At 41.5% G+C, this 25,747-nt stretch overlaps 1 protein-coding gene across 1 annotated transcript in view; it reads left to right on the plus strand.

Moving 5' to 3' along the window:
* Positions 1-25,747, plus strand: part of KCNN3 (potassium calcium-activated channel subfamily N member 3) — a 316,818-nt gene that overhangs the window by 266,862 nt on the left and 24,209 nt on the right. The window contains exons 4-5 of the mRNA XM_056816328.1: positions 6,136-6,277; positions 19,550-19,660. Of these exons, the coding sequence (XP_056672306.1) occupies positions 6,136-6,277; positions 19,550-19,660 (253 nt within the window). The remainder of the gene's footprint in view (positions 1-6,135; positions 6,278-19,549; positions 19,661-25,747) is intronic.

Consider the following 25,747-nt stretch of genomic DNA (forward strand, 5'->3'; position numbering starts at 1 on the left):
CAGGAGTTCCAATCCTACTGCTATTGTTTAGTCATTTGGGGGCATGTCTGACTCTTAGTGGACCCTTTTTGGGTTTTCTTGGCAAAGATACTGGAATGCTTTGCCATTTGCTTCTCCAACTCATTTTTTTAACCCTCATCTTCTGTCTTAGTATCAGTTCTAAGACAGAAGAGTGGCAAGGGCTAGGCTATCAGAGTTAAGTGACTTGCCTAGGATCATACAACTGGGAAGTGTCTGAGGCTAGATTTGAGTGTCTGAGGGAAGTGTCTGAGGCTAGCCAGGTCCTTCAGATCCAGATCTAGTGCTCTATCTACTGTGCTATCTAGCTATTCCTCTCCACTCATTTTACAGATGAAAAAACTGAGATAAACAGAATTTAGGGACTTGATCAGGGTCAAAGAGCTAGAATGTACCAGAGGTCCGATTTAAATTCAAGTCTTCCTGACTCCAGGCTTGGGGCTCTATCTACTGTGCCACCTAGTTGCCTCTGTCCTAGACATTTACTAGCTTTGTTACCTCTTAGGAAGGCACTTAACCTCTCACACACTCAGTTTCTTCATCTGTAAAATGGGAATAATATCACCTATTTCTCAGAGTCCTTCTGAGGATCAACTGAGATAACATATAAGAAGAGCTTTACAAACCTTCAAATAGTGCATAAATGCTGGCCATTCTTATTATTTGCTAATATTATTCTGTAACTGTTCTTGTCTATTGATTATATGATAAAGAAAGCTTTTTGGTTGCCTATTTAGCCAGAACTGAGGATGTACTTAAAAGTTCCCAGCAACAAAATCTGTTCTCCTTCCTTTCTGTACTAGAGGTAAGGGGGTGTGAGGCAGAGGAAGAAGGGAGAAGGAGCATGCCTTTACCAACCAATAAAGAGATAGGAAATAGTCATAGCATTCCTGAGCATTCTCTGAAATGGGGAGCTGGGCCCCTCCATTTCACATTGTCACATGGAAATAAGCAGATTAAATGTCCATATGGGTCCCCAGTCATACTTCCAGGACTGAAGTCCCATTGGCTGATCCCTTCCCGCTCTTATTCTATATATGTCTCATTGCTCCCGTGTGTTTAGGGGCCTCCCACCAAGATCAGTGGAAGTGTGTGATGATGTGGAACCATTGTGTGTGTGACCGTTACAGTCTGCTGGGTTGAAGAATTTTCCTTTTCTCAGCCCTAGAGCAAGTGTGGGGTGACTGATGCTCCTTCCTCAGTTCCCATGATAAGAGTCTAGACCTTTGAATTCTCCCCAGTGGGGAAGATATGGTTGATTGCAGAGATACAGGGAAGAATACAGAAACACCCTCTTTTGGTCACTAATGCAACTCTGGGCAACTCCAGTAGTCAGGAAGAATCCATCTTTCTGATTCTGCCCAGCTAGTCTGATCAAATTTCCAAATACATTGGAAACAGAGTGAGAATTTTGATCATTATCACCAGTTCCACCCCGCCAGGGCCAGTTAGTTTCATGTAAAGAAGCAAAGAATCAAATATTTTATTCAGAGCATGAAGGAGAAGCAAAACAAAACTGGGAACAAAGCCAGATGGGGTTCTTGAAACAATCCAGTCTCTCCTTGAAGAATTGTGGTCAGAATAGGTGAGAGGCAGAAGGGGGTAGGATTCCATCATGAGTATCTATTCTCTGTAACAACCTTATTTCAAATTCTAGCCTCACTATTCCCAATTCCCTAAGTTTCAGGGAGAGTGAAGCAGGAAGCTGGGTTTCCTCCCTCTCCCAGTCATAGAAATTTCTCTTTTATAATTCAGATCTCTACTGAGAGAGCAGAGGGACGGTGTCTTAGGGGTAAATCCTGCATCTTCCACCATTCTATTTAGTAATCCCACCCCTGGGATACCTCCTTTCCCCTAATCTGATCCAGTCCAGTGTACATGTATTAAGCACCTACCATGTACAAGACAACAGTATGGTTGAGTAGATAGAAAGCCAGCCTCAGAATCAGGAAGTGGGTTCAAATCCCACTTTGTGTGACATTTTAGATGAGTCACTTAAACCTCTCAGTTTCTCTCACAGTGCTTTAGGGCTAGAAATTACAGAAAAGATGTTTACCTACATTGACTCTTTCTTCCTTCCTTCCTTCCTTCCTTCCTTCCTTCCTTCCTTCCTTCCTTCCTTCCCTCCCTTTTTCTTTCTCTCTCTCTCTCTCTCTCTCTCTCTCTCTCTCTCTCTCTCTCTCTTTCTTTCTTTCTTTCTTTCTTTCTTTCTTTCTTTCTTTCTTTCTTTCTTTCTTTCTTTCTTTCTTTCTTTCTTTCTTTCTTTCTTTCTTTCTTTCTTTCTTTCTTTCTTTCTTTCTTTCTCTTTCTTTCCTTACCTTCCATCTTAGAATCAATACTGTATAGTGGTTCCAAAGCAGAAGAGCAGTAAGAGCTATGTGATTGGGGTTTAAGTGACTTGCCCAGGGTCACACAGCTAGAAAGTGTCTGAGGCTAGATTTGAACCCGGGACTTCCAGTCTCTAGGCTTGGCTCTCTATCTCTAGTTCTGGCTTTCAATTCACTAAATCATGTAGAGTCACCTGAGAGAATTTCTTCACAGGAGGGCTTTATACTAGCAGAATCACTCTAGACCTGTGATTTTATTTCCATAGGGAACTCCCAGGTGAGAAAACTCCTACCAATGTAGATTAGTCCTTCTCTGCCACTTTTGTCTGAGTTGCCTAGAATATTGAGAGGATAAGTGACTTATCCAAAGTTATAGCAAAGGCAGGATTAGAACACAGGCTTTGCTGACTCCAAGGCCAGCCTTCTTTCACTACCTTGAAGGGCTTCCCTTAGGAGATAGTGAGCTGAACATTGAAGGAAGCTAAGGGTTCCAAGAGATAGGAGTAAGGAAAGAGTACTTTCTAAGTGACCTCAAATTCTCTCTCTCTCTCTCTCTCTCTCTCTCTCTCTCTCTCTCTCTCTCTCTCTCTCTCTCTCTCTCTCTCTCTCATTCTCTGTCCATCATACTCTTCTAAAACTATTCAAGGGGTAGCTGGGTAGCACAATAGATAGAAAGAACACCAGGCCTGGAGTCAGGAGGACTTAGGTTCAAATCTGGCCTCAGACACTTCCTAGCTGTATGACCCTGGACAAGTCACTTAACACTTATCAACCAGTCCTTACCGTTCTTCTGTCCTGGAACTGATGCTAAGAAAGTAAGGCTTTTTAAAAACCCATTTAAGATTGACATCCTCCAGAAAGTTTTGACCTTGCTCAGGCCAAACAACTCTCTCATTCTCAGTCCGTACCAAATACAGAAAGCACTCTATTCATTTGGACTTGTTTATGTATTATTTGGTTTTCCTTGGCATCATCATCAAATTGTCTCCCATCTCCTGTATCTTCTCTGTCACCAGGATTTGTGGGATTTCCTCTGTAAAATCATGCTGGCTCTCTCCTTCCTTTTCAGCCTCCCAGGTCATGCCCACCTAGCCCCACGTCTGGATTATGACAATAATCTCCTGAGAAGTTAACCTGTCTCTGGCCTTTCCTCCTTTCCATCTATTCTAACCCTTGGCAGATTCATCTTTCTAAAACCCTGCTTTTCTCATACCTTCTATAGTTATGAGCTCTGGGAGAGAAGCAGAGCTGGCATTATCATCTTTGTTTTGCACATGAGGAAGCCACAGTGAAGTGATTTGCCTAGGGTCACCCAGCTGGTAAATGAGCGCAGGCATTCAGGGTAGGTCTCCTGAGGCCAATACCAGTACCCTTTCTGCTATAGTACAGAGCTTCTACTTAGAAACTGGCAGTGGCTCCCCATTGTCTCTCTAATCAAATTCAGACTCATCATTCTGGCGTTCTAGAATATGGCTCCCATCTCCTCTAGTCACCATCTTCTTGTCCCAGTCTCCGTGACCCTATTTGGGAAATTTCTTGGCAAAGGCAATGGACTAGTTTTCCATTTCCTTCTCCAGTTCATTGTACAAATGAGGAAACCAGGCAAATGGGATTGAGTGACTTGCTCCAGGGTCACATACCTAGTTAAGTGTCTGGGGCCAGATTTGAATTCAAGAAGATGAATCTTCCTGACTTCAGGCCTGGGGCTCTATCCACCGTACCACCTAGCTGCTATTATCTTCTTTATATGCTAGTACATATCATCTAATACAGAGAAATCTCTTCCCTACTTGCCCCCCCCCCAAATAGTCATATTTGCTTGGAATTCTTTCCTCCTGCTCCATTTTTCCATGTGGTCAATTCTTTCAAACCTTATCTCAGCTCTCATCTTTTCTAGAGAGGCACATGAGGTCCTCTCTTCTTCTTGATCTTCTATAAAACTTATTCAGAATACTTTTCATTTTAAAATGGGATAAAAGTCTTCCTTCTCTTCTCTGATTCCTTTCATGTGTCCAAGTTCTGTTCCCACAATAAGAAGGTAAGGTTCTTAAGTGGAGGGAAACAGACCAGACTTCTTTTGTATCCGTCAGAGTGTCAGGAAGTACTCAACAAATTCTTAGTAAATTGAGTGATTGTTATTTGCAATAGAGTTGTTGTCCTTCCAGCAAGACTGCAAACTCTTAGTGGGCAGAGGCTGTCTTCTGTACTTTTTTCTGATGAACTCATGGCCATGATTTTCTAAAAGTAATAACAATTGACAATTGGCTAAAAAGACACGCAGTATCTAATGTGGTTCATTTCTTTCACTTTTGTCTTTGTAGATCGAATAGAGAGGAGTATAATACAGTAGATGGAGAACTGGCCTTGAAGCCAGGAAGATTTGGGTTCCAGACCCATTTCTGATCCATACAAGCTGTAGAATGTTGGGCTTTATCTCTCAGTGCTCTAGGTGACCCTATAAGACTACAAGTTACAGAGAAGGTACCCACCCACATTACTAGAGGAAGTTTCCTCATTTGGATGTTCTCTAAAGCAATGAAATCACAGGATCAGCCTCATCTCTATCCTATCCCCAATTGATACTTAACAAAAGGTTAGTTGGGTTGAATTCATAGATTGGACAATAAATGGGGATCGAAGGGAGTTGCAGAAAACAGGAAAGAGCCAATTCAATTTAACAAGCGTTAATTAGTCCTTTACTATGTACCAGGTACTAGGAAAACAAAGACAGAGATAAGCCAGTCCCTTCCCTCAAGATGATTACATTCCATTAGGGAAATGTAATATAGACATATATAATTAAATGTGAAATATATAAATGGTAAGTACAAAGTAATTTCAAGAGAACAGTAATAACTGGTAGCTTCCTCAAATGCATAATGACAGGTCTGTAGTAGAGCTAGGGAATGGAACACTTTGAATTATACAAATTCCCCCACTGAACATTATTAATAATTTCATGGGGGAAAAAAAGATGTTAGGTGAAACTATTACTGGGAGCAGTTAGTTTCTTGGAACAATGTTTACACATGTGTAGCAAGCAATACGGCAGCAACAAAGTAGATGGCATGCTGAAAAGTTGATACTAATTCTCACTTTAGGAAAGTTCAACCACAGCTGGGTTTTGTGGCATTAGAACAGGGTTTAATTATAACATTAATGACATTAGTTATAAGTGACACTGACCAGGACAAAGTTGTACTGGCTATACCCGCCATCACAACTATTCCTGACTTGAGGGAGCCTGTACTGAACACTGAGTCAGAGCAGCCTTCCCTCCAGCCAAGCATACATTTTTTTCCTTGGGAATATGTAAAATTTCCTTACAGGAAATTGGGAAGTGGGAGAATAGTGGGATTTTTGTACTTTTGGACATTTCCCACCCTGTTCTTCATTTGAATGACTTATGAAATTATAGTTTCAGATGAATCGCACCCATCTACATTGAGCCTGTCTGTTTAGCAAGGGAAATTAAATTTTGCTATAAGATTTCATCAGAATTTATCTTCTCAATTCCAGGAGGAGAGCTACAATGAAGCACCCACGTAACAGCATATTTTAAACCTGCAAACTTGAGTACACATGCAATCTAGGGATATAACCCTTAGGCCGAAGGTGTCTGGAGATAACTCTGACAGCCTGGTGCCATTGAGCCATTGGCCTCAGCCACAGAATCTCTGATTTTCTTGTGCTTCCCCTTCCTATGTTTGACAACCCTCCCTCCCCCACCCCCCCACCCCCCGGTCCTATGAGTAACTATTCACCATACTGTGTGTATTCCTCTTGGCAGGTACCACGACCAACAGGATGTAACTAGTAACTTTCTGGGTGCAATGTGGCTTATCTCCATCACATTCCTTTCCATTGGGTATGGGGACATGGTTCCTCACACATACTGTGGAAAAGGTGTCTGTCTTCTCACTGGCATCATGGTAAGTATACGTGTGTGTGTGTGTGTGTGTGTGTGTGTGTGTGTGTGTGTGTGTGTACTTTTTTTTCTCCCTCCCAACTCCTCTAGCATCTAAACTCTATGAACAGTATTCTTGGTCAGGCTACAGTGTTTTTCACATTATTCATGATGGTGCTCTTCTTTGTGGTATAAGTTACCAGTCAATCAATAAACATTTATTAAGCACCTACTATGTGCCAGGCACCATTCAAAGACCATACAGCTGGACATGAAAAGCCAGAGTTTTCTATAGGTTATTTTTAGGTTCAGGCTTTTTTTTTCCCCTCAAAGTCCAAAATCCTTGTCCTGCATGCAAGAAGTGTACCAGTCCATTAAAAAGTCCTGGGTCTTAAGGCCTTGTGAAGTCTGGCCTAAAATGAAACCTCAGACTTTTAACATTGGTCACAGCTGGTCAAGTGGGAAAAGCACTGATTGGAGCTAGTGTCAGAAGACCTTGGTTTTGTGTCGTGGTTCTGCCGTTTTCTACCCATTTGACACTCAGCAAATAACTTAACCAACTCTTTAAGTCTCATTGGCATCATCTATAAAATGGGCACGCTTGTATGACCTACCTCACAGGATTGTTGTGATGATCAAAGAGTAGAAGGCACAGAGTGATTTGTAAAGCTAATGCACCATAGAAAAATAAGCAACGATTTTTGTTCCATCCTTCTCCTGCTTTTAGTAAATATAATTTCATTCAACAAACATTTCTTGGGCACCTACTATGTGTTAGGCACTGTGCCAGGCCCTGGAACTGCAAAATAAAAAATAAAAATGTTCCTGCCCTCAATGAGGTTACATTCCACTGGCAGGAAATGATGCATATATGTGTGTGTATACATATATATATATATATATATATATATATATATATATATGTAAGATACATAGAGTTAAGACAAATAAATTCCTGTGGAGGGAGAACAATTAGAACTGGGAGGCTCAGGAAAAGCTTCATGTAGTAAGGAGCAATGGAACTGAGTTTTAAAGAAAGCTAGAGATGTTCCCAGGTAGAGATGAGGAAAGGAAAGCATTCCAAGAACCTCGGCAAGCCTCATTTGCAATAAGCAGTGACTCCATTATTAGTGGACACATGGCACTGCTCCCTGGATATCTCTTTTCTCTGGCAATGGACAAAGGGATGATTTAAGAGGACAAAACTTACTTCCTTGCAGAACTTTAAGGCTAAGCAAGCCAGTAATTATTCTTCAATGGTTTAAGAGCAATCTTTCTTAGACATAAAGGATTGGACCAGCTGACCATGAATTTCCTTCCAACACTCTAGATGTTTATGTATCACCTTGGGAACTCAGAGGCAAATTCTCTCTCTGAGTTTTAAGTTAATTCCTCTCCAACCCCACTGTTGTCTATAGTAGCCCTCCCTACCCCATTTTGCCAGTAAGAATTTTCTGGGCTTTGTCTCGGTTGACCAGAACCCAATCGGACTTGAGCTCAATTGAGGGGGCCACCGTTGTTGGCCTCTCCAAGGAATTAACAATTGGGTCCTGGAAGAAACAATAAAAAGGACATCTGTGCAATCAAAATCATTTGTGTCACTGGTTATTGTTAGTGACTGGTATGAGGCAAAGAGAGTAGGACACAATTCTGCTTTTTCAAGGCTGGATACCAGATACTGAGTGTAAATTTGGGTGGCCCATATTAGCAGGCAAGTTTCAGCACAAAAGTAAATAAGAATGACTTAGCACCATGATGGGGATAAATCATGGCTAAATGTGAGTCTTAGGAACAAATACCTCTAAGAATTAAGCAGGAGTCTGCCTGGCACAGGTCCAATCTTCACCAACAAGGAAGGGAGATTATTCTTTTTTTTTTTTTTAAACCCTTACCTTCTGTCTTGGAGTCAATACTATGTATTAGCTCCAAGGCAGAAGAGTGGTAAGGGCTAGGCAATGGGGGTCAAGTGACTTGCCCAGGGTCACACAGCTGGGAAGTGTCTGAGGCCAGATTTGAACCTAGGACCTCCCGTCTCTAGGCCTGGCTCTCAATCCACTGAGCTACCCAGCTGCTCCCAAGGGAGATTATTCTTAACCAAAGGCTGCAAAATTATATGCAATGATGAAGACTTTCCCGGGTCTCATCAAGACATCCCTTGGAAGACTAGAATTTCTGCCACGGAACCATCATTTGGTCAGTGCTAACCCACTCAATCGATGACAGGCCAGATGATTTGGCAGCCATCTGATTGATGTGCCAAGCTGTCAACCTTGCTGTTATTTTTAAACACCAGCCATTCTCTCTCCCAGCCCTGAAATTCAACACATCCAGGAAACAACCCCTATACTGACCATTTCACAGGTTTCTTGAGTATCTCTCATCTCCATGCTTCCTATCTAGAAAAGGTGAGTGGCATGGGCATGAATGATGACCTTGTCTTGTGACCAGAAGCAAATCAGTTAACCTGCCTAATCCATTACCTCATTTGTTGGCTTCTTGAAAGGTAATTCCATTTCCCTGGGGGAATGGTGGTAACAAAAGTAAAAAACAAAAACAAAAACAAAAAACTATACTTGGACAATAAAGAATCCATGTTCCCCCTTCATTATTTTAGTATCCATGCTGCCAAAAGAAGCATTTCCCCTTCATTATTTTATTTTAAACCCTTACTTTCCACCTTAGAACCAATACTTGGTTCTAAGGCAAAAGAGAAGTAAGGGCTAGGCAATGGGGGTTAAGTGACTTGCCCAGGGTCACACAGCTAGGAAGTGTCTGGGTTGAGATTTGAACCCAGGACCTCCCACCTCCAGGACTCATTCTCAATCCACTGAGCCACCCAACTGTCCCTTTTCTTCATTTTTCATTTATTTATTTTTCTTCTTCTCCTTCATTATTAAAAAACCCAGGACATCCCATCATCTCCTTCTTTGAGCAAAATGTCACTGCCCAAATGGGTGAATTTCTCTCAACAGAAGCACTTTGTTCTCCTCATTGTCAACATTTCTCTTTTTTCATTGTTAACAAATATTTAATTTCTCTTCTTCCCAGCTTTGGCCCCCATTGGGGGGGGGAGAAAAAAAATAAACCCCTCATGACAAGTATGCAAATTCTAGCCCACTAAATTCCTGCCTCGGTCATGTCCAAAAGCACATGTTTCATTCTCCATCTTCACTGCCAGGGTTTTCATCCAGATGTAAAGAAGCCACTTCCCTCTCTAGTCTGCCACCATGGAGAAGCCCTGGTGGGCTTTCTGTAACAAGGAGCTTGCCTGCTCATGCGGAGTCATCCCTTTCAAGGGTTCTGAGTCCCCCCCTCCCTCCCAAACCTGCTCCCACTAGGAATATCTCCCGATTATCATTTCGAGGGTCCGCACTCAAGGTAGGCCTTACAGTTTGGTTACCATGGCCACCGTGAAGGCCAAGGCTGGGCCTGCTCACAATGGAAGAGGAAGGATTTGTGTATGCATGCTGTAAATAGTCTTAATCATTGTTTTCTTTCTGCTATCTCAGTAGCAGTGCAATTATCAGCCATTAAGCAGGGGGTATAATTGTCTGAGCAACTTGATGTGACTGGCATAGAGCTGGTGGATCTGGAAGGCTTCACCCTCTCCACCCCCCACCCCAAGGCAGAGAGGTCAAAGGAAGGTGGCCTTCGTTTTCTCAGCAGGGGAAACTTCATCACAGCCGTTCTGATGCCTCGAGGCTGTGATAGAGAGGATTCATATATTATATATAATGCCAGAGACTTATTTTAGATTCATAAAATAAAAACATCATATTAATATTAATAATAATATTAAGAAAAACATCAGGGCTAGCTAGGCCTATCAGCGGATAGAGTGTCAGGCTTAGAGACAGGAAGTCCTGGGTTCAAATGTGACCTCAGGCACTTCCCAGCTGTGTGTCTTTGGGCAAGTCACTTAACCCAATTGCTTAGCCCTTTCTGCTCTTCTGCCTTGGAGCCAATATTTTAGTATTGATTCTAAGACAGAAGGGGAGGGTTTGCATTTCAGACTCTTTTTTTCCCCCAGGTATCAACTAATACTTAACATTGATTCTAAGAGAAAATAAGGGGTTTTTATGTATCATCTTATATAGAAGGATCTAGGTGACACTGAGGATGAAGTGCTGGACCTGGAATCAGGGAAAAACTGAGTTCAAGTTTGACTTAGGTACTTCCTAGCTGTGTGACCCTGGACAAGTCATTTAACCCCATTGCCTAGCCCTTATGCTCTTCTGCCTTGGAACTAATACTTAGTATTGATTCTAAGATAGAAGATAAGGGTTTTCAACTAATAAAAGTTAAGTATGTAGGAAAAAAGAAGATAAGGGTGTTTGCTTTTTTCATGTATCCTCTTATATAGAGGGATCTAGGTAACACAGTGGATAGAGTGCTAAGACTTGCATTCAAATCTAGCCCTATATATGACTAGCTGTGGCCCCAGGCATGTCATTTAATCTCTGTCTGCCTCAATTTTCTATTCTGTAAAATGGGAATGATAATAATAGCACACACACATTCCCTTCCAATATTGTCCTGAGGATAAATGAAATAATTTTGGCAAAGTGTTTTGCAAACCTTCTGGCTATTTCATTGAAGATCTGGAACAAAGAAGTCACTGGAACTCTCAAATGTTGTCTGTTGCACCCTTTGGATTCTGAAGGCATGACCTGGCCAGTCTAGGTCTATAGCCTCATTTTAAAAAAATTATTTCTTTTTAATTCTTACCTTCCATCTTTTTTTTTTAATTCTTACCCTCTATTTAAAAAATTCTTACCTTCCCTCTTAAAATCAATACCATGTACTAGTTCCAAAGCAGAAGAGTGGTAAGGGCGAGGCAAGGGGGTTAGGAACTTGCCCAGGGTCAGACAGCTAGGAAGCCAAATTTGAACCCAGGACCTTCCATCTCTAGGGCTGGCTCCAAATTCACCGATCCATGTAGCTGCCCCCTCTTTCTCCCTTCCAGTGAGACCCGTTCCTGGCGGTCTGGGCATTAACAGAGCATTGATGGCAGGCGGCTGGCAGAAACTGCTGTCGATGCCTGTTAAAGACACTGAGGTCGAATAAAGGCTTCAGAGAGCAGTGTGTTTCTTTGGGCTTAAGGTGAGCCTCAGGAGGAAGGGAGTAATAAAGGGAATGACAGGCCAAACAGAGTCGCTTTTGCAGGGTGGTGGTGGATGGGGAACAGAGAACTCGGCACGACATTTGGTGGGTTTCCATTTCAGAAGATAAACTTCTCTTCTGCAACACCCACACAGTTACCAAGGATCACTTAGTCTCAAACCAATTGATGTTATTCTAGTTGTTACAAGGAATCTGCTGAAGCTAAAGGATCCAGCTGTAAGCTCTCCTGGCCCCTCTGTTACATTTGTCACTTTCATTTATGTGCTATTTTCTTTTCTGCTTCTTTAGTGAAGGACACATCATCCTCAGCCCCTCAGGAGGGGGGTTTCCGCCCTCCCCCCCCCCCATTTCTAAAGGCTTTCCAGCTGGGAAATGTTTCTTGGAAACCAGAAGCAGAACACAGGAATGGAGGAGTCCAGAGTCTCTGGCCTCTTTCCAAGCCCCATAAATCAATTAGGCATTTTCACCCCATCTCAGGCCATTCTTTTCTCCATTGCTGGTCCCCGGGCTCATATTCTGCCTGTCATGCCCCACCTGTCTTCCTAGGGGGGGAAAAAAACCCCAACAAAAACCAAACCATCTCAAAAGATCCACTTACCATTTCTTCTCACTGAGGGAATACAAGCCAGAATAACTCCAAGTAAGACCTAGGGAACAGGGCTGGTGTCAGCTCTGACTCAGACCTTGGCATATTCAAGGGTAAAAAGTCTGAGTCACAGATTTGCTCCACATTCTGACCCCATGGCAGTCACATCAGCAGCTGCTCAGCCTTTTCTGTCTTCTCCTCCTTCACTGCTGTCTCCACTCTCCCAGACTGTCTCTAAATTCTCCTGTTTATACACAGTGAGCTTCTCTTGGGCCATGATTGCCAGTGTCCTGTGTCATCCTGTAAAACCATGGCACCTCCACCCTCTTAACCGTTCATACACTGACTGCACACAGAGTATGAGGCACCATGGGGAGGGATACAGTGATGAATAAGACACCAACCCTTCCCTGGAAGAGCCGAGAGTCTGTCAGGGAGGATCAACTAAAGATGCCAACGATACAGCAAAGGTAGCACGACGTGACAGAAAGCAGATTGGATTGGAAGTCATAGATTAGAAAGGACTTTGCAGGCCATCTAGACAATCCTTTCATTTTATATATGAGGAAACTGAGGTGGGGAAGGAGGGATAAGTGACTTGCTCAAAGTTATTCAAGTAGAGAGCATCAGAGACAAGGTCTGAATCCCAGACCTCTGATTCCAGAGACAGCGATCTTCCTGAAATACCAATACCTATTCCAATACAAATTTTTTATTGTTTTTCAGTCATTTTTCAGTCATGTCCAACTCTCTGTGGACCCATTTGGGGTTTTCTTGGCAAAGTTACTGGAGTAGTTTGTCATTTCTTTCTCCAGCTCATTTTCCAGATGAGGAAACTGAGGCAAACAGGGTTAAGTGATTTGTCCAGAGCCACACAACTAGTAAGGATCTGAGGCCAGATTTGAACTCAAGAAGATGAGTCTTACTGACTCATCCACTGTGCCACCCAGCTGCCCTTCCAGTCCAAAAACCTGTGCTTAAATCCCAGTTCTGCTCTTTACTGTCTATGTGACCCTGGGAGAGTATCTTTCCCTCCATGGATCTCAGACCCCTACCAGCTGACATGGTCACAATGGGAAGCCAGGAACTGCAAAGCAGCCCCCCGAAAAGGAGATGCCCTTCACCAGTTTCAAGGGAGTTTGATTTTTGACCACTAAGGTCCTTTCCAGCTTTGAATCTACAAGTCATTTCAAATTTGATAGATGTACCATAAGAGAGGTGGGAGCTAAGTATTATGGGAGTAAAGAGGAGAGAGATTACTAAACTCAGATGCTTTGTCTGGAGAAGAGAAGACTTAGAGGGGTTCTAGAGAAGATTTCATAGAATAGATATTCAAGTTGGGCTTTTCAGGATTGCAGGATCTAAACTGATAGAAGTAGGGGAGAAGGCTATGCCAGATGAAGGGATGGATCAGCATGAAAAAAAAAATCAGTCATAAGTTACATTGGCATTGCCCAACTAAAGAATATCTTAAAAAGTTAGAACAGCTAATTGACACAGTGGTTAGAGGGATGGATCTAGAGGCAGGAAGACCCATCTTCCTACATTCAAATCTAACCTCAGATACTCTGTAGCACTGTGACTCTGGGCAAGTCACTTAATCTCAATTGCCTAGTCCTTGCTGCTAAGGTAAGAGTTAAACAAAACAAAACAGTAATGGGGCAAGGGATAGATAGATGGCACAGTGCATAAGCTCTGAGCCTAGAGTTAGAAAGATTCATTTTCCCGAGTTCAATCTGGCCTGAGACACTTATTAGCTGGGTGACCCTGGACAAGTCACTTAACCCCACTGGCCTCAGGCTTCTCATCTGTAAAATGAAGTGGAGAAGAAAATGGCAAATCACTCCAGGATCTTTGTCACAAAAACCCCAAATGGGGTCAAGAAGAGTCAAACATGACTGAAAATGCCTGAAAAACAACAATATATAAAATAACAATAATAGCAGCAACAACTATATCGCATAGAAGGCTATATTAGAAAAAGACTATCTTTTAAAAAATAAATTGTATTGATATCTTTTGTTTTTATATCACATATATTTTCTTTTTCCTATTTGAGCCATTTGTTTTATTTTCAGTAATGTTTTATTTTCTCCCAATTTATATGTACAAACAATTTTAACATACTTAAAAAAAAACTTTTTCGGTTCCAAATTCTTCCTCCCTCACTCCCTACCACCCCTCCCTAAGACAGTAAGCTATCTGATCTAGACTTGACATGTAACACATGTATTTTCCAGTGCTTCCCTACCTCCCTCTCCCAGAGAGCCAACCCTCATCAGAAGAAAGAGAAGAAGAAATTCCTTCTTCAGAACTTACCAATCTGTTAAAAAAAAAAAAGCCTGACATTATATATAGTTTTCAAATGCAATGAGATAATCATTGTAAAGAGATTAGCACAGTACCTGGCACGTCGTAAGTGGGATAAACTTGGGATTTTTATTCCATTCTCATAGTCTATCCCCAGCTCCCATCTCTGCATGGAATCAGGAGGCGTCTCCTCATCTCGATTCTCGGAGGCCAAGCTTGGCCATATAATTTCACAGCATTCAGTCTAGACTTTTGTGGTTCTTTGCATTTCTGTTACTGTAGTCATCGTGTGTGTTGTTTTCATGACTCTACTTACTTCACTTTGCATCAGTTCATGTAAGCCTTGCCATGCTTCTCTACATTCATCATGTTGCTCATTTATTATAACATGCTAATATTCCCTTATACTTATATAGCACAACTAGTTTAGCCCTTGTCCAGTTGATGAAACCCATCCTTTATGTGTGGGTGTCTGTCAGGGGTAGCTGGGTGGCACAGTGGCTAGGGCATCAGGTCTAGAACCAGGAAGGTTTAGCTTCCAGCCTCAGATGCCTTGTGTGACCCTGAGCAAGTCATTTAATCCCATTTGCCTCAGTTTCCTCAAGTGTAAAATGAGCTGGAGAAGGAAATGGCAAATCACTCTATTATCTTTGCCAAGAAAACCCCCAATGCAGTCATGAAGAGTCAGACACAACTGAAAAATGACTGAACAATTTGTCTGGTAGTACAAAACACTTCAGGCTCCAAAGAATTAAAGCAGAAAGTCTCATAAAGGGAAATGGAGGATGAAGAGAGACATGAGTTGATTGCAACATATCATCCATTCTAAGACTGAACAGGAGAAGTGTTTGAACAGAAAAGGAAGGTGATCTCTCTCATGTAGGATAATTCACATGTTCTGTTGGGATCCACACATCAGATTCCTCTGGAAGAGACCCCTATTTTGTTATGTGGTCCTTCCTGAGGATGATTTCTGGGAGGATGTGGACAGGAGTCCCACAGAAGAAGGGGTAGCTGGATTGCAAAGTACAGGGCTGGAGGGAATTGAAGGAGCTAATAACCAGTGAAATGCCGGAGTAGTAGGATTTGGGAATGCACATTCATGTTTGCACACGAGTGTATGTGTGAAGTACATACACATTCCCCATCCACCCCCACCCTCTCGTGGGAGTTGGCACATGATCAACATTGGCCTCTGTTCACGGGCCAGAAGGCAGGCTTGATACACCCCCAGTCTAGTCCTCAGGAGGTTGCCACTATGTTCAAAAGAAACTTTCCTGAGGAACTAAGCTTGGCAGTCTCCTTAACTCTGTATATGATAGCTTTTTTTTTAATGCTTACCTTCTGACTTGGAATCATTCATAACTACTGGTTCCAAAGCAGAGAGTAGTAAAGACTAGACAGTCAGGGTTTAGTGACTTGTCCAGGGTCACACAGCTAGGAAGTAGCTGAGATCAGATCTGAACCCAGGACCTCTATCCACTAAGTCACCTAACCGACTCCTAGATTTTAAAAAGACAAAAAAAGGAGAAAAGTAAAGAAATATTAAGCATCCATTTTTCTTCTCTGGAATTTGAATGTAGGGCTGAAATAACAGTGGTTTCAAGATCCATGAGTCATATGAGATCTGCTAGACCTGAAGGCAAGAAGAATGAGGTTGTAAGCTTACCCAAAACACTTAGCAATTGTATGACCCTGAATAATTCATGTCCCTGCTCAGAACCTCAGTTTCCCCATCTGTAAAATGAAGGGGTTAGACTAGATGACCTAGAAACACTCTTCAAGCACTGGAAATCAAGCCTCTGATCCTGTTTAAATTAGAAGTGGTAAATGAGAGCTAGTTCATTTACCTGCTTCCATGCCAACATTTTTCCTAATTGTATAAGACAGATGGTCCCTCAATAAAAATGCTCTCATTTCCAATCAGAACTCCCGGTAGTTCAGCTGGATGGACTATGAATCATGGTGAGCTTTTCAGTACTCTCCATTAAGAAAATGGGGGAACATGGCTTTACATTTAGGTAATCAAATATCCTGATTAGTTTTCAAAAGATTGCCTATTAAGAGCACAAGAGGCTTACTAGATTTTATTTCAACACTATCCGTTTCAGGTCATTAGAATGTAAACACCTTGAAGACAAAGATTACTTCTTGTTTTACCCTTATATCCCAATGCTTAGGACAACACTCTGAATACAGTAGACACTTAATAAATGCTTGTCAAATTAAATTGAATTTAGGCATAGATTTGCCTGCAGACAAGGGAAATGAACAAGGATAAAGCTTGTGGGAACTTCTCCAGTTCCATATTTCCAATATTCTATGATGTACCCTTATGTGCTGGGCTTCTGGCAAAAGTTCTATTGAAATAGAATATAAAGGAGAATGGTTCTTTTTGGTCTTGTTGAGGAGAAAAGCTATCAAGCTACTATATGGACCAGAATTCTTTTATATTCCCATTGTTTTGCTTTTGAAAAACTTACCTATCTAGTAATAACTACAAACTGGATTCTCCCATTGCCCAATTTTATTCCAAATTGTCCCAACAACAGGAGCAAAGAAGAGGAAAGAAAGATAATTCACACAGATCCTTCTCTTTTTCCTTCATTGTGATAAAAGTGGGTAATTGGCCAACACCAAGAGAAATGCCAGAATTTTTTAAAGGGAGAACTTGGGAGGAAATGGAAGGAAATGTTGCCAGTTTCAGCTATACAAAAAAAGTACATAGGTTTCTTCTTTATAACTCTGTGGGAAAGGAGAGAAAGAGAGAAAAAATTAGAAAGTTGGGAACAAAAATGGCTAAATGTTTTCCTCCCAACTGTTTGTTATCTGAGATATGCTACAGCATCCAAAACAACAACAACAACAACAATAATGTTTCCAACCTCTGAAAAATGAGTGAATTTTAAAAGAACAGATTTAATGAACCCAAAATGTTATTGGTCAGTTGCCTAGGTGAACAGGCATGCTTCTGCCTCGGATTCATGGACACAGATGATATAGAAACTGACAACATCATCTGCTAACTAGTGTATCAAACTGTTAGTTTCTGCAAACTTGTAGAATTGGGTCAGAGACAGAAGGGATCAATCAGTCTGTAGGAGATTGGAAATGGCTCCTGTCTGACAAACAGAGCAAAGAATAAGATCAGCTGTCCTGTGAACTATGTCAGAGCACTGATCAGGTGACTAGAAATGAACAGAAATAAAGTGAATCTATCCTTTTCACTGATGCTGACATTTTGTATCAAAAAAAAAAAAAAGCTAAGAAGATAAACTGAAACCAATGAGTAAAATGTTGTAACATGTCCTGTTCCACCCTATCTCTAGAACAATTATTGAGTCAGTTCACTGGAGGAAATTGAAGGGTCAAGGAAATCAATTCTATCATTCATTTCCTGGAAATGTTGACTCTCACTGCACATCAGTAGAATGCTTACTGTGATGAAGGAGATGCCACTATTTTGGAAGACTTTGAGTATCATATTCAGATTGGGGTGTCATGTTTTTAGGAAGGTCATTGGCAAACTAGGAGGATCCCAGAGGAAGTAAAGAAGGCAGGAAGTTCTGCCATAAGAGGACTAGTTGAAGGAAATGGGATGATTTCGCCTGGAGGGGAGAAGACTTATTAAGAACATTCTAGCTTTCTTCAGTTCAATCCAACTCAGCAAATATTTATTAGTTGTCCATTCTGTGCAAGCCACTGGGAGGGGCAGAGAGAGGGGATTACAAATACAAAAATGTAATCATCCCTATCCTCAGGGGGAGGGAAAGCTACAGTCTGTGCACAGGTAAATCCAAGTAAATTCAAGTATTTGGAGATCTGTCATATGAAAGAGGATTAGACTTGTGCTAGCCAAAGAGCAATAGAAGCTGCCGAAAGATAGACTCTAACTGATCAGGGCTAAACCAAACTTCCCAATAATTCATCAATTCATTGATCTAGAGATAGAAGGGACCTTGGAGGCCATTTACTCCTATCTTTTCATTTTACAGGTGAGGAAACTGAGGCCCATGGAGGTTAAGTTTCTTGCCCAATGACATACAAAATATAAGAGGTAGAATTCCAGAGCTAGTAAGCCTTCTACTGCACCATGTGGCCTCCTGATTCAAACTGTCCCTAAGCAGAACAAGAGACCTCTGAAGGACCACTTTCAGGGAGGTGGTAGAGGGAACACTGGTTCAGATATCAGTTGGACTAAATGGTCCCTGAGATCCCTTCCAGCTCTAAGATTCTGGGATTCATATTTTATGAAGGTCTATGAATGGATCCTTAGGTAGACGTGTTCCTGTTTTTTTTTTTTTAATGGATATACCCTGCATGATGATTAAGAGCATGAAAGCCCCAATGAAGTCAGAAAATACTCTGATCTTGACACTGTTTCACTTCCGCAGACATGCTATGAGAGGTCCCTTCCAAGAAATGCAGATTTTCAAGACAGTCTACTCTCTTTTGGCTTCATTGAATTTCTCAAAAGAAATCTTTTGATATTGTGCAAGTCAACTCTCAGCCATCTAATGAAGTATCTACTTCATAAATTATCCAAGTGTTCCTTCCCTCCCTGGGCTGTTTAGGGGAAATGTGTGCGTGCATGTGTGAGTATGTGAGTGTGTGTGTACATGAGTTGGATTAGGTATGTGTTTTCCCCTGCATTCCCAAACTGGAGAGATAGAGCTGGCAATCAGATTAGCGGCTGTCCTGGATATCCCATGCCTCTTCTCCCTTCCATTAATGAGAGAACAGTTGAGCATTTTTATAGAGGCTCTGTCTCTCAATGTGATACATTTTAAAGCTTCCTCCTGGTGGAAGGAGAGATTGTCCCACATCTTTGGAGGTGGAGGAGAGGTCAAAGACACAGATTTAGAGACCTGTTGGGTGCCTTGGGTTCCACAGTCCTCCACACAAAGCAAGGATTTTGTAACTATTCTGTAGTGAGAGGGCATTCTTTTTTAAACCCTTACCTTCTGTCTTAGGATCAATAGTTCCAAGGCAGAAGAGCAGGAAGGTCTAAGCAATGGGGATTAAGTGACTTGCCCAGGGTCACCCAGCTAGGAAGTATCAGAGGTCAGATTTGAACCCAGGACCTCCTGTCTCTAAGCCTGGCTCTCAATCTACTGAGCCACCCAGTTGCCCTTGAGAGCATCTTTGTCCTTCAGCCTCCTTTGAATCAAGCTGATGACTGGTCTGAGAATGACACAGGGGGAACAGAGCCTTGGGAAATTTTGCTTCTTAACCAGAATGTTCTCTTCTTTGCTTTTCTTGCTGTTCCCATCCCAGGGTGCCGGCTGTACTGCTCTGGTGGTGGCTGTGGTTGCCAGAAAGTTGGAACTCACCAAAGCCGAGAAGCACGTTCACAACTTCATGATGGACACTCAGCTCACAAAACGGGTAAAAAGTCCCTTCCAAAGTGGGTAAAAAGCCCCTTCGCTTTTTCCTTATTCAGAATACCTCTGAAACAGGGGAAGTTGAAACCACTAAAGAGCAATGCCCCCTGCTCCAGCTTCCCAGATTCACATCTCATGCAGCCCCCATTCTGGCAATGTGACTTCAAATGGAATCCAGCTTCAGTGAGCCTCTCCTTTGCACCACTTTAAAATGAAAAACTTCAAGGATTTTATCACAGTAGTTTCCTCGTCTCAGAACTGATACTGTATATGGTTCTAAGGCAGAAAGAAGAGCAGTAAGGGCTAGACAATGGGAGTTAAGTGACTTGCCCAGGGTCACCCAACTAGGATGTGTTGGAGGTTATATCTGAGCCCAGAACCCCCTATCCCCAGGCCTGGCTCTCTATCCACTGAGCCACCCAGCTGCCCCTAGTTCTTCCTCTATTGATGGAATACAGATCACAACCCCCCTCACCCTTCACAGACATACCTCTGAGAATTTATTATGATTGAAAAATATGTCACCTTATGGTCAACCTGGTGATGAACTTTCCCAAATTAACTGGGCTGCTCTCAGGATGACAGCAGTGCAGTTCATTGATCAATCAATCCCCAAACATTTTTTAAACCCTTATCTTCCATCTTAGAATCAGTACTATGTATTGGTCCCAATGGAGAAGAGTGGTAAGGACTAAGTGACTTGCCCAGGGTCACCCAGAAAGGAAGTGTCTGAGGCCAGATTTGAACCCAGGATCTCCCATCTCTAGGTCTGGCTTTCAATCCACTGAGCCACCCAGCTGCCCTCACCCCAAGCATTTAAAAACAAAACCTTACCTTCTGTCTGAATAGCAATTCTAAGATAGAAGAGTAACAGGGGTTAGGCAATTAGCATTAAATGACTTGCCTAAGATCACACAGTTAGGAAGCATCTGAGACTAGATTTGAGCCCAGGACCTCCTGGAAGCCTCTCAGTCTATTGTCCTACCTAGCCACCCCAACAAGAATTTATTAGGTATTATATGCCAGACATTGTACTAAGCATAGGGTATATGTAGAAAGGCAAAACCAACTGGGTTCATGATATGTAACACAGGCCCTGGAATTAAAGGTAGAGGGTTAATATTGCTACTTCGTTTAGGAAACCAAATAATTTCCCCCAAAATTAAATACACAAGCTTTAATGGTAGGAAAGACCATGCTGCAATAAGAGCTAATAATATTATGCCTAGTATTTTGGTATTGCTTTAATTATTTATAAAGAATTCTAGATTATATGTTCATATAGAATTATATCGTTATTTTTTATGTTTTATATATTTTTATATCATATAAATAATTGCTGCAGAGCATTTGACAAATATTATTTCATTTAATCATCATAGGTGCTACTATCATATATTATATATATGACAAATATATATAATATGTTATATATACCCTCCTCTAGCCCTGGTTGGCTGGAATTACTGTCCCAGGAACATCAGAAATGTGCTGACTACTACTAACAGCTGCATTTATATGACACTTAAATATTTGCAACGCACTTTATATATATTAACTCATTTGACCTTTACAACAATTCTGGGAGGTAGGTTCTATTTTTATCCCCATTTTACAGATGAAGAAACTCAGACTGAGACAACTTAAGTGACTTGCCCAGAGACCCACAACCAGTAAGTGTCTGAGGTAGGATTCAAACTCTGGTCTTCCTTGACTCCAAGTCCAGCATGCTAACTGCTATAGCACTGAATTGCTCTACAGATGAGGAAATAGTCCCAGAGGAAGGAAGAAACCAACCTCATGCCCTTGCCAGTACCCCCTGTTCCTCATTAGAAAACATAGCAAAGACTCTTTAAAATGTTACTGCAAATGGGCCTGAAGCTCATCTTCAAATAAGACTCATTAAAGAGGCATAATTCCAGAAATACCTACATTTCAGAACGATGGATCATCAAAGCAACATCATCCAATTTTTTCCCTTTTCGATTCTTTCCAAGTTATGGCTCTCCCTTGTACCTTTGTCAAAGTGGTTAAGTAGGAAGACAAAACTGAAATTCTCATCTCAGAGGGAGCGGCAGATCATTTAGCTGCTGAAAGTGAAGCCCAACTCCAGCCCAAAATTGTCAAAGAAGAAAATACTCATTTAGGAAAGACAGAAATGAGTCTACCAGGATGACAACAGGCCAAATGATCAAGTCAGGGATTGTTTATTTAATGACTGTTTTTATGACAAATTCTTTAGCACTGCTGTCTGAATGAAGGTCAGGAATATGATTTCCTGCAAGATTGTCCTATCCCTCCAGAATGAACCCTTTTTCAATTCCATAGCTGTCAAGGTACAGCAGCCAGTCTTCCTCATTGGTCATAGAGGGGGATTTATTCCTTAGCAGAATTTTGATTTAGTTCTCTGAGAGGCAAATGAGAATGTCAATGATTCATGTTGCAGAGCAGTGGGAAAATGTGTTACAGATTGGGAAAGAGAGGGGAAAGTGGGGTGGTGGGAGAAAGAGAAATGGGAGAAGAAAAGAGGAGGAAAGTAGAGAGAGGGAAAGGAGGGAGAAGAAGAAAGAGGGGGAGGGAGAGAGAATGAAAGGGGAAAAGGAGAGGAAAAGAATGAGAGAAAGAGGGAAATATGAAAGGTAAAGAGTGAAAATGGGGTAGAAAAAGAAAAGTGGGGAAGGAGAAAAGGAAAGAAGGGAGGAGAGATGGAAAGGAAGAGAGGGAAGGAATGAAAGTGGTAGAGAGAGAGCAAGGGAAATAGAAGAGAGGGAAAGAGAGAGGATAAGGAGAGAGAAAAGGAAAGTAGGGAAGAAGAAAAGCAAACAAAGGAGGAGAGATGGAAAGGAGGAGAGAGAGAGAGAGAGAGAGAGAGAGAGAGAGAGAGAGAGAGAGAGAGAGAGAGAGAGAGAGAGAGAGAGAGAGAGAGAGAGAGAGAGAGAGAGAGAGAGAGAGAGAGAGAGAGAGAGAGAGAGAGAGAGAGAGAGAGAATAAGGGAGGTAGAAGAGCAGGAAAGAGAGAGAGGGAAAGGGGGGAGGAAAGAATAGAGGAACAGGGTAGAAAGGATGAGAGAGAACCCAATGCGGGGAAAGAAGGTAAGCTTGCCAAGGCCTCTTCAATTTCTATAAAGCACTGTTTCTCAAGAGCATTTTTTATGACATTTGACTGCTTTGTTTTTAATTGTGTTTATTGAGCTTGATAGAGCCAACATAGAGGTTAAAAGGAAAAGGTACAGACAAATATTCTTTATTCTGTTGATATAGCAACTGCTGTACATACCATGTCATGGTAGTGGGTTCGCTGTTGTTCAGTTCAACAAAAGGAGACATTCTATGTGCATAAGCAGTTGTGTCCTTCATTGAAGGCAACAAAGGCTATAACTAGCTCTAAAGGACTTTTGAAGGTTTGAGTATAGATTCACACTACCTTTCGCCTTCCCCTCAATCTTTGATTCCACATGAATAAGCCATACTCAGTAATTAAGGGAATCTGGGAAGATTATTTGTACCCAAATGGAAATATGCCTGCATCTATTATCCTGTAAAGTCCTTGGGCAAATCACTTTACTTTTCTGGGACTCTGACTTTATATTGCGGGGGTGGAGGGTGGAGGAGATTTTTGCCTCCAAACCTTCTCAGAAATAGCTATTTAAATTCCCTAATCTGAGAGTACCATACCAAGAAAAGGACCTCAGGAAATTGTCTGAATTGAATTTTTTCAAATTTTATTTACTTTTTAAACTAAGGGCACACTTGACATTTCCTGTTATTCCATGATCAGCCCTCCTTCGGTGAAGCAGACACCAGACTCCCAGAAACCAAAGTGCATTTCAGCCCCATTCTGATCCAGAAATCTCAGTGTGTGCAGAGGAGCCAGTTAGGAAAACTAAACAAATCTTCTGGAATATAATTATAAAAGGTTATAAAGTTCTGCTTAATTTTGAGCTTTTAAAATAACTCCCTATTATCTTCCTCAAATCCAGTTACCTTCAGAAAGATTAGAACAGAACTTGAATCAGTCAATATTTACTGAGGCCCTGCTATGTGTAGGGTGCCTTATATAATCCAAGATCAGCCTCGATGGGGCTCCTAAAGTTGACCTCATGATGAGAGGATCATGGGTTTTTTTCTCTTGCTTTTTTTTAAGCATCATAGGTTTAGAACTGGACTTTAGAGATCATATAGCCCAACTTTCTCATCCACAGATGAGCAAACTGAGAGCCAGGGAGGTTGTGACTTATCCAAGTTCATACAATAATGACAAAGGTAACATTCCACCCCCCCATCCCCCAAGAATCAAATAGTAAAAAAGTCCAATAAGGTAGAAGCTTTTCAAATCAGGTAGCACTGAGACTTGAGAAGCCTCTTTGATATCACCTTAATTGAAAGAAAACCAAATTGTTATTCTTGGTCTGCTGCTATTTGAGTTCAATTTGACCTGTTAACAAATGAAGCCAGTCTTTCTTTTTCAGAATTAATTCCTTAGTTTATTTTCCATTGAATTAAATTCTTTTTGAGTTTCTCTAAGCCACCCCTTATGTCTAGATGTAATTCACAGATGAGAGAAGTCTTCAGAGTTTGATATATGGTATATTCATAAGATCTCAGCAGATTCAGAAAGAAAAGGGAGAGGAGGTTGAGAAGAGGGGGGGGAGAGAGAGAGAGAGAGAGAGAGAGAGAGAGAGAGAGAGAGAGAGAGAGAGAGAGAGAGAGAGAGAGAGAGAGATCATCTGGAAAGAAATTATCATGACGTAATCACAAACCTCTTAGGAAGTAGATAACAACAGATGGAAATGATCCCTTGGAAATCTATGGAGTAGATGATTTCTTGTTTAAATACCAAAGTCAAACCAGTTGGAGAAAGTTGTAATTTATTAATCATGAAAATGCCCTTCCAATGTGGTCACTCTGACTGATTTATTCCCCAATTTCTTTTTAGCCTTTCCCTTTTTCCTATGATATAGTTTTGTACTTATTAGTTAAATGTGGCATCAAACAAGTCCTTTTGTTCAGGAATCTGTGACTGCCTCAGTTTCCTCCTCTGTCAAAGAAGAAAAATAATAGTGCCTACTTTGCAGGGCTGTTTTGAATATTAAAATAGGTAACATATGCAACATGTTTTGCAAACCTTATAGTGGTATATAAATGCAAGTTGTTATAACAGAGGCAGTTGGTAGCACGTAGGATAGCGCTGAACATGGATTCAGAAAGCCCTAAGTTCAAGTCCAGCCTCAGTCTCTTGAGGAAGATCTACTAAGATAGCGCTATATAAATTGTATTTCCTTCTCCCACAGTGAATGTTAGTAATGTTGTTATTGTTCAGTCATGCCTGACTCTTTGTGACCCCATTTGTTTCTTGGCAAACATACTGGAGTGGTTTGCTATTTCTTCTCCAGCTCATTTTATGGATGAGGAAATGGAGGCAAGCAGGGTGAAGTGACTTGCCCAGGGTCACACATTTAGTGTCTAAAGTCAGAGTTGAACTCAGGAAGGTGAGTCTTCCTGAGTTGAGACCCTGCACTCTATCCACTGTGCCACCTAACTGCCCAAGTGTTAGTGATACCAGCACTTTTATCCATTAGCAAAAGGAAGTTGATTAAGAATAAAATTATAATTAGGTGTAGGGTCATCAAGCTTTGCCATAGGACATCGATATGGAATGGAGTTAGAGTAACGAGCTTCCATCTCTGGACTTCATAATAACAATAACAATAATAATAATAATAGCTGTCATTCAAATAGTACTATAAGGTTCCTAAAATCCTCTACATATATTATCCTGTTTGATCCTCATAATATTCCTATGAGGTAGGTTTTATTATTTTACAGATAGGGAAACCTTCCCAAGATCACACAGCGAATAAGTGTCTAGGCAGGGTTTCAGAAGAACTCTGGTCTTTCTGATCCTAACTCTAGTATTCTAGCCTCTACCCTACCTGGCTTCTAGGAACACAGTTATTCCTCACTAGAGGCTCAAGTTGTCACTGTGAGTGGCATTTAATACCTCCAACAGGGCCACCTTCTTCCTCTCTCCCTGACTCCCCCCTAAAGTTGTGGATAGTCAGCAATCCATAGAGCACAGGTCAAACTTTGCA

This window comes from Monodelphis domestica, chromosome 2 (genome assembly GCF_027887165.1).
Source record: "Monodelphis domestica isolate mMonDom1 chromosome 2, mMonDom1.pri, whole genome shotgun sequence".
Classification (NCBI taxonomy): domain Eukaryota; kingdom Metazoa; phylum Chordata; class Mammalia; order Didelphimorphia; family Didelphidae; genus Monodelphis; species Monodelphis domestica.